Here is a 15,527-nt window from a genome sequence, read left to right as displayed (position 1 = left end):
GTGGTACAGATTGGGGTTTTATGAGTTCTCTAAGGTAGCTTGGGGCTGGTCCATTTTTGGCTTTGTAGGCAAGCATCAGTGTTATAAACTGAATGTGGGCAGCTACAGAAAGCCAGTGAAGAGAATGCAGCAGTGGGGTGATATGGCAATGTTTAGGCTGGTTGAAAACCAGGCGGGCAGCTGTATTTTGAATGAGTTGCAAGGGTTTAATAGTGGACTTGTCAGGAGGGAGTTGCAGTAGTCCAGCTGAGAGATTACAAGTGACTGGACAGGAATATGAATGTCTTTAATAGTAAGAAGTGGTCTAATTATCTTGATGTTGTAAAGAAGGAACTGGTAAGTTTTTATCATTTTGGCTGCATGAGGAGAGAAGGACAGCTGGTTATCCAGGACAACACCAAGGTTTCGTACATTATCAGATTGAGGGTTAGGGTTAGACGATTGATCTCCAGGAATTAGTACCATCTCTGTCTTGTTGGGATTGAGCTTTAAGTGATGAGCTGACATCCATAGTGAGATATCTGCCAGACATGCTGAGATGCGAGCTGAGACCAAAAGTTACATTTATGTATGTTATAAATAAAATATATGTATGTTAACTAGTTTCACTCCTGGTCACTAAATTACACATACAAAGTAATTGTACCACATTATTATCCAACACTGCACTAGCCACTGAATAACTTTCCCTATGCAGCAGCACTTCACTGTCCTGGCTTTAATTATTAGCATGTTTTTCCATTACCCATTTGCACTATCTCTGGGTATCCTGATTTCCTCTTACCTCTAAAAAACTGCTGCATCTGTGATTTTCCTCAGGCACCTAGCTGCTTTTTCTTGAAAATGCAAAAGTTGGATTGGCTACTCTAAATTGCTAGGTGTGAATAAGTAAATAGAATCGGTACTACCCTGGTGTTCACAGTGTGATTTCTCCTTGTACCTATGGAAGATTTTCCTGAATCTTTTCACAATATTATGTATGGTAGATGGTTAAAGACTTTTTTGCAATTTAGCATTGAGGAATATTTTTCCTTCAGCTAACTGACAATTATTTTATTAAGTTTGGTGTGAATTAATGAGCCACAATCAATCTTTGCCTCTGTTGGATGCCCATATTATATCCAATCATGATACTGTCACCTGGAACCAATTCACCTGCTGATTGTGGAAGGTTTCGAAATGTAACTTCTATATTATATCAACGTTTTACTTTTTATTTTGCACTATTTTGTCCTAGTTTTTGTGTGTGTAGCAGTCATTAAATTCAGAATCATATTTACTAAAATACAAAGTTCAGCCAAAACATTAAAAAATGTTTGTACTTTTGTCACTAAAATAACTGATTAAAAGAATTAACAAATCACATTTGTTTTTATTCCCAAATCTTTTCACCAAAATTGCAATACATTTACAAATACAATGATATTAAAATAAGAAACCATACAAAAACACAATGCTAAAGTTTATCCAACTGTTTTATTAACAAGTGTGTTGTAAAGCTGATTTGAATAAACCATGTGAAACACAAGAGCATTGGATCAATTTCACCTGAGTAAACTTAATTAAGAACAAGTACAAAAAGCAATGTTCACATCTGGTCAGGTACTTTAAATAATTAAAAGTCTTGCGTAATCTGAATGGCAGACATTTTTAAAGTATTTAATTAAAGGGTAATGCAGAGCACAGGAAAACTAATAGTGCAATCATGCCTGAGCTTCAGTAAAAGCTTCAGTTTGAATTATCTATTGCTGTAAATGGATTTGTGCATCTGTATGTGTTTGTTAGCACCTTGGTTTTTGTGTTTGGTAGAAAAGAAGTCACATTTTGATAGTCAAGTTCATGGCATTGCACCAAGGCCTGTACTGGATGCAGGGCTGTTGCAAACTTTGGTATTACAAGCCTTTTAAAACTACAGTCTCAGTACAGTAATGAAATGTACCAGTGCTGGTTGCTGGAATATGATACCTTTAAGAATGCATCATTTGTATCTTTAGCTTGTAATTTGTTTATAACCCTAAACTCATTAAATGTTCCATTTTATTCACTATCTAAATTTACTTTTTCATTATCTTATGTGACTTGCATGTAGTTTTTCATTAAGTATAAGAGTATAAAACCATAAGAGTATAGTGTGGTAGTATAGTGTGGCAGTCTTAGGAGTACACCTTTTGCACCTTTTTTTTTTGTTAATATAAGAAAATACGCTAGTACACTACATGGGCAAAAGTATGTGGACAACCTTCTGAATTTTCAAAAGTTCAACCGGACAGCAATTGCACAGCAACCTCCCTCCTTCAAGCTGCACCAGTTCGGTTGGTCTGCCAGGTCGCGAGCTTCGTCTGGCATTTAAACTTAAGAGCTTGAGATCTCAACAGTGGTAAGCTAGAGCATTAGGCTGCTGCACCATCTAAATGGTCACAAATTCCCCTCCATTGGCAAAATCTAAAATCCTTTTCAAGGAATAATTCCAGTGGCTTTGGAATAGGCTGTCCATTAAGGTCATAGGTGTCAACACAATTTTGAGCATAGTGAATGAAACATACTATTGTACCAATATGATGAATGAAAATGAAAATGTAAATGTACCATACAGGACTTACGATCATGTTAAAAAACAGAGATTTCCAGGAAAAAAAAAAAGAAACCCTCCAATGAAGATAAAAAATACCTCAGCAAAGAGCAAACATACTTTTCTGCAAGAGTACACATTACAATGAGGACTTTTCTTAAAGATCATTTTTGAAAGCAGGGACACTCATATATAGTTCAGAAACTGATGTAAAATGTGTCCTGCTGACTTCATATTATGTGCTAAAATACTTAAACACCTATTCAGCTGATTTGTCTTCATGTTTGTGATTGTACCTCTCAGAATATAAAATACATAATTTATAATATAAATAAATGTAGGTAAAAGTTCAAGCCTACCCAATATGCTGCTCTGATTGCTAAGCTAAAGCAAACTATTTTTACTTCTCTCGTGTTTCGCAGTGTTCTGCATTTAATATAACCTTATATAGTTCTTAGCACTTCAAACAGGCCACTCTGTTTACAGTGGTATGTAGATTGAGATTTTAAGGCTTCAGATAGGACGCTTAAGCACAGGGGAGCAAGGACACGGCTTCATACTGCCACTAAAAAAAGATGTGATTATGCAAAAGGAGGCTTTTGTTAATGTGGGTCATTGCATAAACGTTTCAGATTGAAATAGCAAAGGCAAACGTTATCCTAGAAAAGCAATAAGGCAGATCATTTTCAAAAGTTACAGCAGAATCAGTAAACGAAAGAATAGAAAAACACCACTGAGAGTAATTCATTAAGACAAAATACTCAGCCATCCAGAACACAAATAATTGCAATATGGTGTAGAAAATGATTCAGCAGTTGAGTAAATAGTCTAATCTAGAATTGTCATCCCTCCACCTGCTTCAGGATGTACAGGATGCCTATGTTATCAATGGTGATAAATGTCTTGAAGTCAGGTGAGACACAGATGCGTTTTAGATTGTTTCCTGAGGTGTAGAAAGTCTGAAGTGCTTCTCCTTTCTCCACGCTCCACCACTGCACACAAGAAACAAGAAACAAAGAAAAGCTATTAACCACAAAAGTTTTTAAATTCACTTTTTAATATACAGCACTGTAAATCAATAAACAAAATATGATATTACATAAAAAAAGAAGTTGAATAAAACAATTTATGACATATATTGGTCTGAAAGATATCAAGTTATAAAGACTTGGGTCTCTAGGATTCCACCAAACCATAGTGGGAGCTATTATTTTCAAAATAAAGAAAATTGTTTTAGTGTTTAATCTACCCAGAAGAGAATGGCTAGCTTAAAGGTTTTCCTAAGCGATCAGCAACAAATTATCCAGAAAAATACAAAATATAGCAAAGCAACATGCAAAGGACATTGCCAATGAAATATAAACAAAACTAGGGTGCTTAGATGGCAGGGTGGTCTAATATACTAGCTTCCCACCACTGAGAGTTTGAGTCTTACAGGGCCCTGGCCAGGCACTCAACAGACTTTCTTGCCCTAGAGGGAAGGTTGGATATGGTCCCCAAACTTGCTGGTACAAGGTTATATGTATATACAGACTTATTAAAACTACAACATTTTGGACAACAAGGTTCAGATTTTTTTTCTGGCAAAAGGCATATACAGCATTCCACAGAAACGACATTACTAACAGTCAAACATGGTATAGGTCATGTGATGGTGTGAGAGTAATCTGGTAGCTGAATCTAAGGTGTAGTTTGTTTATGCATTAGATCTAATATACAAAAGCATATGAACCCTAGTATATGAACTGGTTAGTAACCCAATCTGCAGGATGCTTAACCAAGGTAAAACAATACTGTGGCTAAAATGCCAAAAAAAAAAGACAACAAAGTAACAAATGAAAAACACAAAAATATCTGCAGCCCACAACAGAGACTGATTAAAAAAGGGACAGTCTGAAGAAGTCATTCGGATTGAGTGACGAAACGTATCTCTACAACAAACTTGTGTCCAGATGAACTGATTCAACTTTGTGGATTTGTGTACCTGGATTATTGAGCAAGCATCAACAGATTATTATTTTTTATACTGATGTTGTGTGTTTTCAATTTTCTGACCTACTTAATAGAATGCAGGTATGTGAAATGCTTTTGCTAAATATAAGCCAAAATGTTAGCTGTTTGGAAACAGTTCATGTGTGAAGAGCATGTCAAATATTTATTCTGATAAGTGATTATTTATTTAAGAACTTTAAAAAGCCTGTTTGACCTATTCAAAAAACTAATATTTTTTTTATTGTCATAATTAAACAGTGCAGCATGGTGGCACCGCTCGGAGTGCCACATAGCAACATGGGTCTACAGGGTATTCGGGTTTACAGTTCTCTCAGTCCTAACCTGACCAATTCCATTAGGATATAAGGACATGGACACACAGACTTGGTATTTTGTATATCACATTTATGAAAGAATTCTTATTTAAAATCTACAAGAATCTCATCACAATGTTGTAATTTATTATGAGAATCAATTGTGCTTTTATAAATCTGACAAATCAGTTGTACTACAAACGGCCTACATTAAGTCCTATCAAAATATTTTATAATATATAGTACCAGAAAGTGATGATATAACACATCTAGTGCAAAACTAGTGCAGGATACATGTGTTCAGTGCTAGCATAATAAGAGATGATGACAGTATAGAGTAAAGAAAGTCGAAAGGTTTTTAATCCACCGTTCTACACTATTTTGTTATGAAACCTTACTGTGTTGAAAATAAGGCCAAAGCATAACCAAGGCATCGTTATTTTTTTTATATTATTTTTTATCGAGGTTTTATCACTTTGGCTCCACTTGTCCTTTTAGAGAGCCATTGCAATATTTTTCTTAAAGATAAAGTGATTAATATAAAGACATATATTCATTATGAAGGGAGTTGTCTCTCTTAGGATGACAATGCTCTAATTCACAGGGGAGGATAGGTCACTGAACAGTTTAATCACAATAAAATGAATAATGATATGGCCTTCACAAACCATAAAATCTCAATACCCCTTAACAAAATAGCAATTAAGAGACATTTTGTGGGATGGAAAAAAGTACAGTTCCAGAGACGTGTAGAATCTATGCTAAAACTCAATGAAGCTGATTTGGCAATTTGTGGTGGCCCAACATATTACAGGTTTATTAATTTTCATGAACTGTCTGCAACATTCACTTCAGTAGTCAAGTCAAGTAAATTTTACTTGTAGAGCGCTTTTTACAATGGACATTGTTTCCCGTGGGGTCTACATGACTCAATAGTCATAGTTCTATCTACATGCATTATTTATGCATTTTGGCATGACTAAAGGACATGAAAATTTGGAGTAAATTCAAACTTGCTGCACGGTTTGCTTTTAACATTGAGTTAATTTATTTTTAAAGTTTTAAATTCTGCATAATTTATGTGCATTTTCTAGTTAATCCACCAAAGAAAGCCCACTTTTTCCCTTTAGAACGAGCATCTGCTATCCAATCTGGTATTGGATCTACTGTAGGTTTAGCTTATGTGACTTTTGGATGACATGGAAATATCTGGCTGGCAGGCGTTAGGTCACATAAGCATGAATCACATGACTCATGTGACTCCAAAAAGTGTGCTCCAAAAAAAAACTTCCTCATGGTGGACAATGTGCCAGTAAGCAAACGCAATTAAAATAAGTTGAAGTACATGCCAACCACTCTTGCCAGTTTTTGTTATATAGGATATAAAATAGCCTGGTGTCTGATAAATGTCTGAAAATCTGACAGCTTGAGTCTGATATAAAATAATACAGTAGGCTTGACGGCTTAAGAAATCAGACAAAGAGCAATATTAGATAATGACACCATGATTAAGTTGCTTCTAATCACACTTAGTCACACTTGATCTAGGTCTCAATTTGGGACTGCAGTGGACAAATTCTTTCTTAAACCTAACATAAAAATAAAGGACAGCACTCAAAACAAATCACAGAGAGCTGCACTGAACTCAATTCTACTGCAGACTATAAAGGTCAGCCAGTCATGTACAATCAGTTCGTGGGTGAAGCTCTGAGAATTGGGTTTGTGCTCAGCTGTGTGGAAGGCTCATATGAGAAACTTTTAGCTGTTGTCTCTCAGGACGCAGCAAGAGCTGCAGTTGATTTTGCTACACTCCACCAGACACAAAACAAGCTGAACGCTCAATACTTCTGTCTACACCACAAAACAAACAAGCCAGGCTTTTTTTAAGGATGAGTTAGGATGTCTATTGCAAGACAGGCCTGATTTACCATCAGTTTCTGACCCTACTGATACTCTTTTGCTTGAATGATCGCAAATTTCCACAGACACACTTTTTTTTTTTTACTTGTCTCCCTGTCCCTGCTGCTGAGAAGCACACTCATAGCATGATAGTGCCACAACCATGTTTTATATACTGTATGTACAGTATGTGTATATATTAGGGCTGTCGAAGTTAACGCGATAATAACGCATTAACGCAATCTCAATTTAACGCGATTATAAAAATTAGTGCCGTTAACGCAAATTCTAGTTCATGTTGAGACTTGACTGGTAGAACAAACGTTTTAATGTCGGACTTGCCACCGTTTTTTATTTGCGGTTTGTTAACATAATGTTACCGAGCGTGGTAGTGTCGTAGTAATGCACTTGCATAATAAAGAAGCTGCCAGTCCTCCATTCACGTAACGCTAGGACGGACACTTAAAAATCCTCCTTTTGGAGTGAACTGGTTTCATTTTTGATCAATATTATTTACCATTGGCTCAGGTACATGTCGAAACAAATGCTTTGTATTTCATTGGTTTAACAGCCTCATTTGACTCCTTATAGAGCTACCACTGGCCAATCGGAGAAGGTCCGCCCTCTAAATGCTAGTCTGTGATTGGGTGGTTGAATTTCGCCCGCCCTCTCTGTTTTGTAAACACCGCGCTACCTGAGTCAATCACTCAGCTCTCATGATCAGGAACGCGGTGAAAATGCCAAAAAGTAAACTTTTGAGGCAGCGATGAACGGACCTAAATATGAAAAGACACAACATTTAGTGAGTAAAACAGTCATTTGTTATATAATTCTTGCTTAAATTGGTCAAAAACTGTTATATGGGTTCTGGATTCATTCTGTGTGTTGCAGTAGCATGTCCCCCTGTTCCTAATAAGATGTCCGGCTTTTTGGGGTGTAATGTCCTCCTTTTTGTTACTATGAATCTGGCCACCCTAGTCTAAACACACTCGAAACGTCCATTAAACCACTGGATAGTATTACTGCCTAGTATGTGAGTGAATAAAACTCCCTTACAGTTTTCTCTTGTCCCAGCAGTTTTTAACATTAGTACATTTAGCATAAAATGTGTTCACCATTGTAATTGTAACATTTCACTTAAAAATCCTTGTTTTCTATAACATTTACACAGATTTTTTTTAATGCGATTAATCGCGATTAACTATATGAAATTCTGAGATTAATCGCGATTAAAAATTTTAATCGTTTGACAGCCCTAGTATATATATACAGTGTATCACAAAAGTGAGTACACCCCTCACATTTCTGCAAATATTTCATTATATCTTTTCATGGGACAACACTATAGACATGAAACTTGGATATAACTTAGAGTAGTCAGTGTACAACTTGTATAGCAGTGTAGATTTACTGTCTTCTGAAAATAACTCAACACACAGCCATTAATGTCTAAATAGCTGGCAACATAAGTGAGTACACCCCACAGTGAACATGTCCAAATTGTGCCCAAATGTGTCGTTGTCCCTCCCTGGTGTCATGTGTCAAGGTCCCAGGTGTAAATGGGGAGCAGGGCTGTTAAATTTGGTGTTTTGGGTACAATTCTCTCATACTGGCCACTGGATATTCAACATGGCACCTCATGGCAAAGAACTCTCTGAGGATGTGAGAAATAGAATTGTTGCTCTCCACAAAGATGGCCTGGGCTTTAAGAAGATTGCTAACACCCTGAAACTGAGCTACAGCATGGTGGCCAAGGTCATACAGCGGTTTTCCAGGACAGGTTCCACTCGGAACAGGCTTCGCCAGGGTCGACCAAAGAAGTTGAGTCCACGTGTTCGGCGTCATATCCAGAGGTTGGCTTTAAAAAATAGACACATGAGTGCTGCCAGCATTGCTGCAGAGGTTGAAGACGTGGGAGGCACTACTATTTTAAGCAATTTATATATATATTGCGGCAAATCAAGACTAATAATGCATTTTTTTCTACAGTTTAAGTGAATAGGTAAATATATTTACCAATACACTGAGTAAAATAACAGCATCACCGAACATTTTTTTTTTTTTAACATTTTTAAAATTTTCTTTATGCATTTTCTCCCCTTTTTCTCCCTTAAGCGCGTCCAATTGCCCGATTGCATCATGCTTCCTCTCCACCAATGCCGATCCCTGCTTTGATTGTGGAGAACGAAGCTAACCCATGCCCCCTCTGACACGTGGGCAGCATGCCGTATGCATCTTATCACCTGCACTTTGACGAGTGCAGTGCAGCTCAGCGTTGTGTACGGAGAGACACACCCTGAGAGCACTCTTTTCTTATCTCTGTGCAGGCAATCAGCCAGCAGAGGTCATAATTGCACCAGTCATGGGAGAGAGTCCCCCGTACCTTGTTCATGTGGTTGCTCAGCCTTAGACGGCAGGCAGAGCTGAGATTCGATACAATGTATTCGAGATCCCAGCTCTGGTTCCACCAGTCATGGGAGAGAGACCCCATCTGGCTTAGTCCCACCCATATCTGAACAACAGGCCAATCGTTGTTCATGTGGCCGCTCAGCCTTAGGCGGCAGGCAGAGCTGAGGTTCGATACGATGTATTCGAGATCCCAGCTCTGGTTCCAGCGTGTATTTTTACCACTGCGCCACCTGAGCGGCCCCAATCTACCGGGTTTTTGCGGAGGGGCATTTTAAAAACATTTTGTCATGCTAACAACTGATTGGAACACTGACAGATCCTAACATTACACAAAGCTAGTTGGTGGAATATGTTATTTATTTTTACATCAGTGTATTGGGGGCTAGCATTGTAAGCAAATCTCTGTATTTATTGTAAAAAAAATATCTTTTATCTTATACATTACTAAATGTCATGTACTATAATGGTTGTAGAGTTTTGACTTGCAGTAAGACCAATGGACTGAATTACTTTACCTGATCCATTACAGCTTCTATCACAGATCCAGTAGACTCAATATCCCGCATGCATCTAAGTCTAACAAAATCACAGCACTCCAAGACCAACACTGTTAAAGCACGAAAGCAAACAATTCATCCGAGACTTACAGACTTGAAGACTTACTTCCTATTACTTTGTACCGAAAGAGGAGTCCGCACCAGGGAATAGAGGAGATTGAGATGGAAGTTATGGTGCGGGTGAAAGCACCATAACAAAACAGACAGAGTCAGACAGAACAGAAGGACAGAATGTTATCATGCTTGGATCAACTGAGCCAAAAAAAGGCATTGTTACAATGTTATAGCAGGAGAATGTCCTAAAAAGCAAGAAGGTCTGGGACAACAGACACTGTTGAATATATGAAAGCAATGACTACCAATATGGCAAAAAACACATATGGCTTTAAACTATGAAAGAATTTTAGAATTTAATAACAACAAAGAACATTCAAACTATTGAATGAAAAACTCTTTTAAATTAATTATTTTTTAATTAGTATTAATGATTGTAGAATTACACTGCTGTGTAAAGGTATCTACTCCTATTCCAATTTTTATTCTTTTTGCTAATGTGTCACATTTAAATGTTTCTTATAATATAAGATAAAGAAAACAGAAATAAACACAAAATGTAGCTTTTAAATGATTAGTCCATTTATTAAAGATAAAAATTGATTCAAAACCTAAATCCCCCATGCCAAAAAGTAATTGCCTACTTAAACCTAATAACTGGTGGTACCACCCTTGGCAGTAACAACTGCAGTCAAGTGTTGCTGTATTATTTTGGAGGGTTCTCCAACACAAGCGGCCTGTTTAAGACCTTGCCACAGTATCTGAATGGGATTCAGGTCAGGACTTTAACTTGGCCACTCCAAAATCTTATTTAGTTTCTTTTCAGCCATTCAGAGGTGGACTTGCTTGTGTGCTTGTATGATGTTCTTATGGTGTATTGTGGCATCAGCTTTACACTGTAGATGTAACCAGAGCCATGTCTTCCAAAAAGCTCCACTTTTAACAAAAAATACTATCCCAAAAATCTTGCAAGTCATCTAGATGTTTTTTAGCAAGTGCAAGGCTTTGTGTTCTTTTTGGTCCGCAGTGGTTTGCACCTTGCAACTGGATGCCAGTGTCTTTCTTATTGTGGAATCATGTACATTGACTTTAACTGAAGTAAGTGAGGCCTGTTCTTTTGTGACCTTTAGGATGAGTCGTTGATGTGTTCTTTAAATTTTGGTAGGCCAGCCACTCTTAAGGTCCACTCAAAAAGGTCCTGGGTTATTTCTGTGCGGAGTTTGCATGTTCTCCCCGTGTCTGCGTGGGTTTCCTCCGGGAGCTCCGGTTTCCTCCCACAGTCAGGTTAATTGGAGATACTGAATTGCCCTATAGGTGAATGTGTGTGTGTGTGTGTCTGCCCTGCGATGGACTGGCGCCCTGTCCAGGGTGTTACTGTGTGCCTTGCGCCCATTGAAAAGCTGAGATAGGCTCCAGCACTCCCCCACAACCCTGATTGGATAAACGGTTAAGAAAGACTGGTTCCAATGACTCTTTAGAATGTGGCATTGTGCTGATTTTTAAAACCCTCTAGCCTGATACACACTGCCAGACAGGTTCTATTTAAGTGATGTTTAGATTTAACAGGTCTGGCAGTAATTATGCCTGTGTGTGGCTAGGGAAATAAAACACAATTGTTATATAAAATTAGTTTGTTTGTAAAACTGTTGTTTTAATAGCTAAGGGGGAAATTACTTTTTCACCTAGTGCCTGGTAAGACTAAACAGTTTTGTTTTTATTTCAGTAAATGAAATAATCATTTAAAAAGCATTTTGTGTTTACTTGGATTATCTTTGTCTAATATTAAAAGTACTTGGATCTGGAACCATATATATACACTGTATATATAGTATATATACTGTATATATACAGGGGTTGGACAAAATAACTGAAACACCTGGTTTTAGACCACAATAATTTATTAGTATGGTGTAGGGCCTCCTTTTGCGGCCAATACAGCGTCAATTCGTCTTGGAAATGACATATACAAGTCCTGCACAGTGGTCAGAGGGATTTTAAGCCATTCTTCTTGCAGGATAGTGGCCAGGTCACTACGTGATGCTGGTGGAGGAAAACGTTTCCTGACTCGCTTCTCCAAAACACCCCAAAGTGGCTCAATAATATTTAGATCTGGTGACTGTGCAGGCCATGGGAGATGTTCAACTTCACTTTCATGTTCATCAAACCAATCTTTCACCAGTCTTGCTGTGTGTATTGGTGCATTGTCATCCTGATACACGGCACCGCCATTGGATGCACATGGTCCTCCAGAATGGTTCGGTAGTCCTTGGCAGTGACGCGCCCATCTAGCACAAGTATTGGGCCAAGGGAATGCCATGATATGGCAGCCCAAACCATCACTGATCCACCCCCATGCTTCACTCTGGGCATGCAACAGTCTGGGTGGTACGCTTCTTTGGGGCTTCTCCACACCGTAACTCTCCCGGATGTGGGGAAAACAGTAAAGGTGGACTCATCAGAGAACAATACATGTTTCACATTGTCCACAGCCCAAGATTTGCGCTCCTTGCACCATTGAAACCGACGTTTGGCATTGGCACGAGTGACCAAAGGTTTGGCTATAGCAGCCCGGCCGTGTATATTGACCCTGTGGAGCTCCCGACGGACAGTTCTGGTGGAAACAGGAGAGTTGAGGTGCACATTTAATTCTGCCGTGATTTGGGCAGCCGTGGTTTTATGTTTTTTGGATACAATCCGGGTTAGCACCCGAACATCCCTTTCAGACAGCTTCCTCTTGCGTCCACAGTTAATCCTGTTGGATGTGGTTTGTCCTTCTTGGTGGTATGCTGACATTACCCTGGATACCGTGGCTCTTGATACATCACAAAGACTTGCTGTCTTGGTCACAGATGCGCCAGCAAGACGTGCACCAACAATTTGTCCTCTTTTGAACTCTGGTATGTCACCCATAATGTTGTGTGCATTGCAATATTTTGAGCAAAACTGTGCTCTTACCCTGCTAATTGAACCTTCACACTCTGCTCTTACTGGTGCAATGTGCAATTAATGAAGATTGGCCACCAGACTGGTCCAATTTAGCCATGAAACCTCCCACACTAAAATGACAGGTGTTTCAGTTATTTTGTCCAACCCCTGTATATATATATATTAGGGCTGTCGAAGTTAATAATAATAACAATAACGCATTAGATAATGACACCGATAATAACGCATTGACGCGATCTCAATTTAACGCGATTTTAAAAAATAGTGCCGTTAACGCAAATTCTATTTGGCTCTGCGAGTCATCCGTAGTTCATGTTGAGACTTGACCGTGCACGGCATCTCTCATTAAGACAGCGTTTCTCAAATGTAACCGAGCGTCGTAGTGATGCACTTTCTTAATAAAGAAATAAATACACGGTATATTCACAAGTTGTCGGGAGCAGAACACTTTTATTACTTTTTCTGTTACGGTACCGAATAGTGGACAGCTAGAGTCATTAGCCAAGCATGCTATTCCATGAACTATGGAAGCCCCAAAGGGTCAAAACACACTCACTTCGTGTAGAAACGTCCATCAAACCATTGTCACGATACAACCACAGAAAAGTCTGTTACAATAACTATGCCTTATCCCACCTAAAGCACCGCTGATCTACAATGTTTGCTGATGGAGAAATTTTAACCTACAATCTGACATATATACGAAGTCAAGGGTCTCTGCTGGATAGTATTACTGCCTAGTATGTGAGTGAATAAAACTCCCTTACAGTTTTCTCTTGTCCCAGCAGTTTTTAACATCAGTACATTTAGCATAAAATGTGTTCACCATTTTAATTGTAACATTTCACACAAAAATCCTTGTTTTCTATAACATTTACACAGATTTTTTTAATGTGATTAATCGCGATTAACTATATGAAATTCTGAGATTAATCGCGATTAAAAATGTTAATCGTTTGACAGCCCTAATATATATATATATATATATATATATATATACACATACACCGACCAGGCATAACATTATGACCACTGACAGGTGAAGTAACACTGATTATCTCTTCATCACGGCACCTGTTAGTGGGTGGGATATATTAGGCAGCAAGTGAACATTTTATCCTCAAAGTTGATGTGTTAGAAGCAGGGAAAATGGGCAAGCGTAAGGATTTGAGCGAGTTTGACAAGGGCCAAAGTGTGATGGCTAGACGACTGGGTCAGAGCATCTCTAAAACCCAACAGACAAGCTACTGTAGCTCAAATTGCTGAAGAAGTTAATGCTGGTTCTGATAGAAAGGTGGACCAACTAGGTAGGAGTGTCTAAAATAGTGGACAGTGAGTGGACACGGTATTTAAAAACTCCAGCAGCGCTGCTGTGTCTGATCCACTCATACCAGCACAACACACACCCACCATGTCATTGTCACTGAAGTGCTGAGAATGATCCACCACCTAAATAATACCTGCTCTGTGGGGGTCCTGACCATTAAAGAACAGGGTGAAAGCAGACTAAAAATAAGTATGTAGAGAAACAAATGGACTACAGTCAGTAATTGTAGAACTACAAATTGCTTTTATGTGGTAAGTAGATCTGATAAAATGGACAATGGAGTGTAGAAACATGGAGGTGGTTTTAACGTTTTATATATATATATATTGTATATATATATATATATATATATATATAAACTGTATATACACACACACAATATATATATATATATATATATATATACTATATATACATATACACATATACATATATATATATATATATATATATACATACATACAGTGTATCACAAAAGTGAGTACACCCCTCACATTTCTGCAAATATTTCATGCTATCTTTTCATGAGACAACACTATAGAAATAAAACTTGGATATAACTTAGAGTAGTCAGTGTACAACTTGTATAGCAGTGTAGATTTACTGTCTTCTGAAAATAACTCAACACACAGCCATTAATGTCTAAATAGCTGGCAACATAAGTGAGTACACCCCACAGTGAACATGTCCAAATTGTGCCCAAAGTGTCAATATTTTGTGTGACCACCATTATTATCCAGCACTGCCTTAACCCTCCTGGGCATGGAATTCACCAGAGCTGCACAGGTTGCTACTGGAATCCTCTTCCACTCCTCCATGATGACATCACGGAGCTGGTGGATGTTACACCTTGAACTCCTCTACCTTCCACTTGAGGATGCGCCACAGGTGCTCAATTGGGTTTAGTCCATCACCTTTACCTTCAGCTTCCTCAGCAAGGCAGTTGTCATCTTGGAGGTTGTGTTTGGGGTCGTTATCCTGTTGGAAAACTGCCATGAGGCCCAGTTTTCGAAGGGAGGGGATCATGCTCTGTTTCAGAATGTCACAGTACATGTTGGAATTCATGTTTCCCTCAATGAACTGCAGCTCCCCAGTGCCAGCAACACTCATGCAGCCCAAGACCATGATGCTACCACCACCATGCTTGACTGTAGGCAAGATACAGTTGTCTTGGTACTTCTCACCAGGGCGCCGCCACACATGCTGGACACCATCTGAGCCAAACAAGTTTATCTTGGTCTCGTCAGACCACAGGGCATTCCAGTAATCCATGTTCTTGGACTGCTTGTTTTCAGCAAACTGTTTGCGGGCTTTCTTGTGCGTCAGCTTCCTTCTGGGATGACGACCATGCAGACCGAGTTGATGCAGTGTGCGGCGTATGGTCTGAGCACTGACAGGCTGACCTCCCATGTCTTCAACCTCTGCAGCAATGCTGGCAGCACTCATGTGTCTATTTTTTA

General features: G+C 38.6%; 1 protein-coding gene across 1 annotated transcript in view; it reads right to left on the bottom strand.

The window, feature by feature from the left end:
• Window positions 1-1,383: 1,383 nt before the first annotated feature.
• apaf1 (apoptotic peptidase activating factor 1) overlaps window positions 1,384-15,527 on the bottom strand; it is a 90,327-nt gene continuing 76,183 nt past the window's right edge. The window contains exon 27 of the mRNA XM_062994165.1: window positions 1,384-3,561. Within this exon, the coding sequence (XP_062850235.1) occupies window positions 3,412-3,561 (150 nt within the window). The 3' untranslated portion in view covers window positions 1,384-3,411. The remainder of the gene's footprint in view (window positions 3,562-15,527) is intronic.

The sequence above is a fragment of the Trichomycterus rosablanca genome, chromosome 1 (assembly GCF_030014385.1).
Source record: "Trichomycterus rosablanca isolate fTriRos1 chromosome 1, fTriRos1.hap1, whole genome shotgun sequence".
Taxonomy (NCBI): domain Eukaryota; kingdom Metazoa; phylum Chordata; class Actinopteri; order Siluriformes; family Trichomycteridae; genus Trichomycterus; species Trichomycterus rosablanca.
The sequence above is the reverse complement of the archived record's forward strand: the minus strand, read 5'-3'. Positions and strand labels throughout refer to the sequence as shown.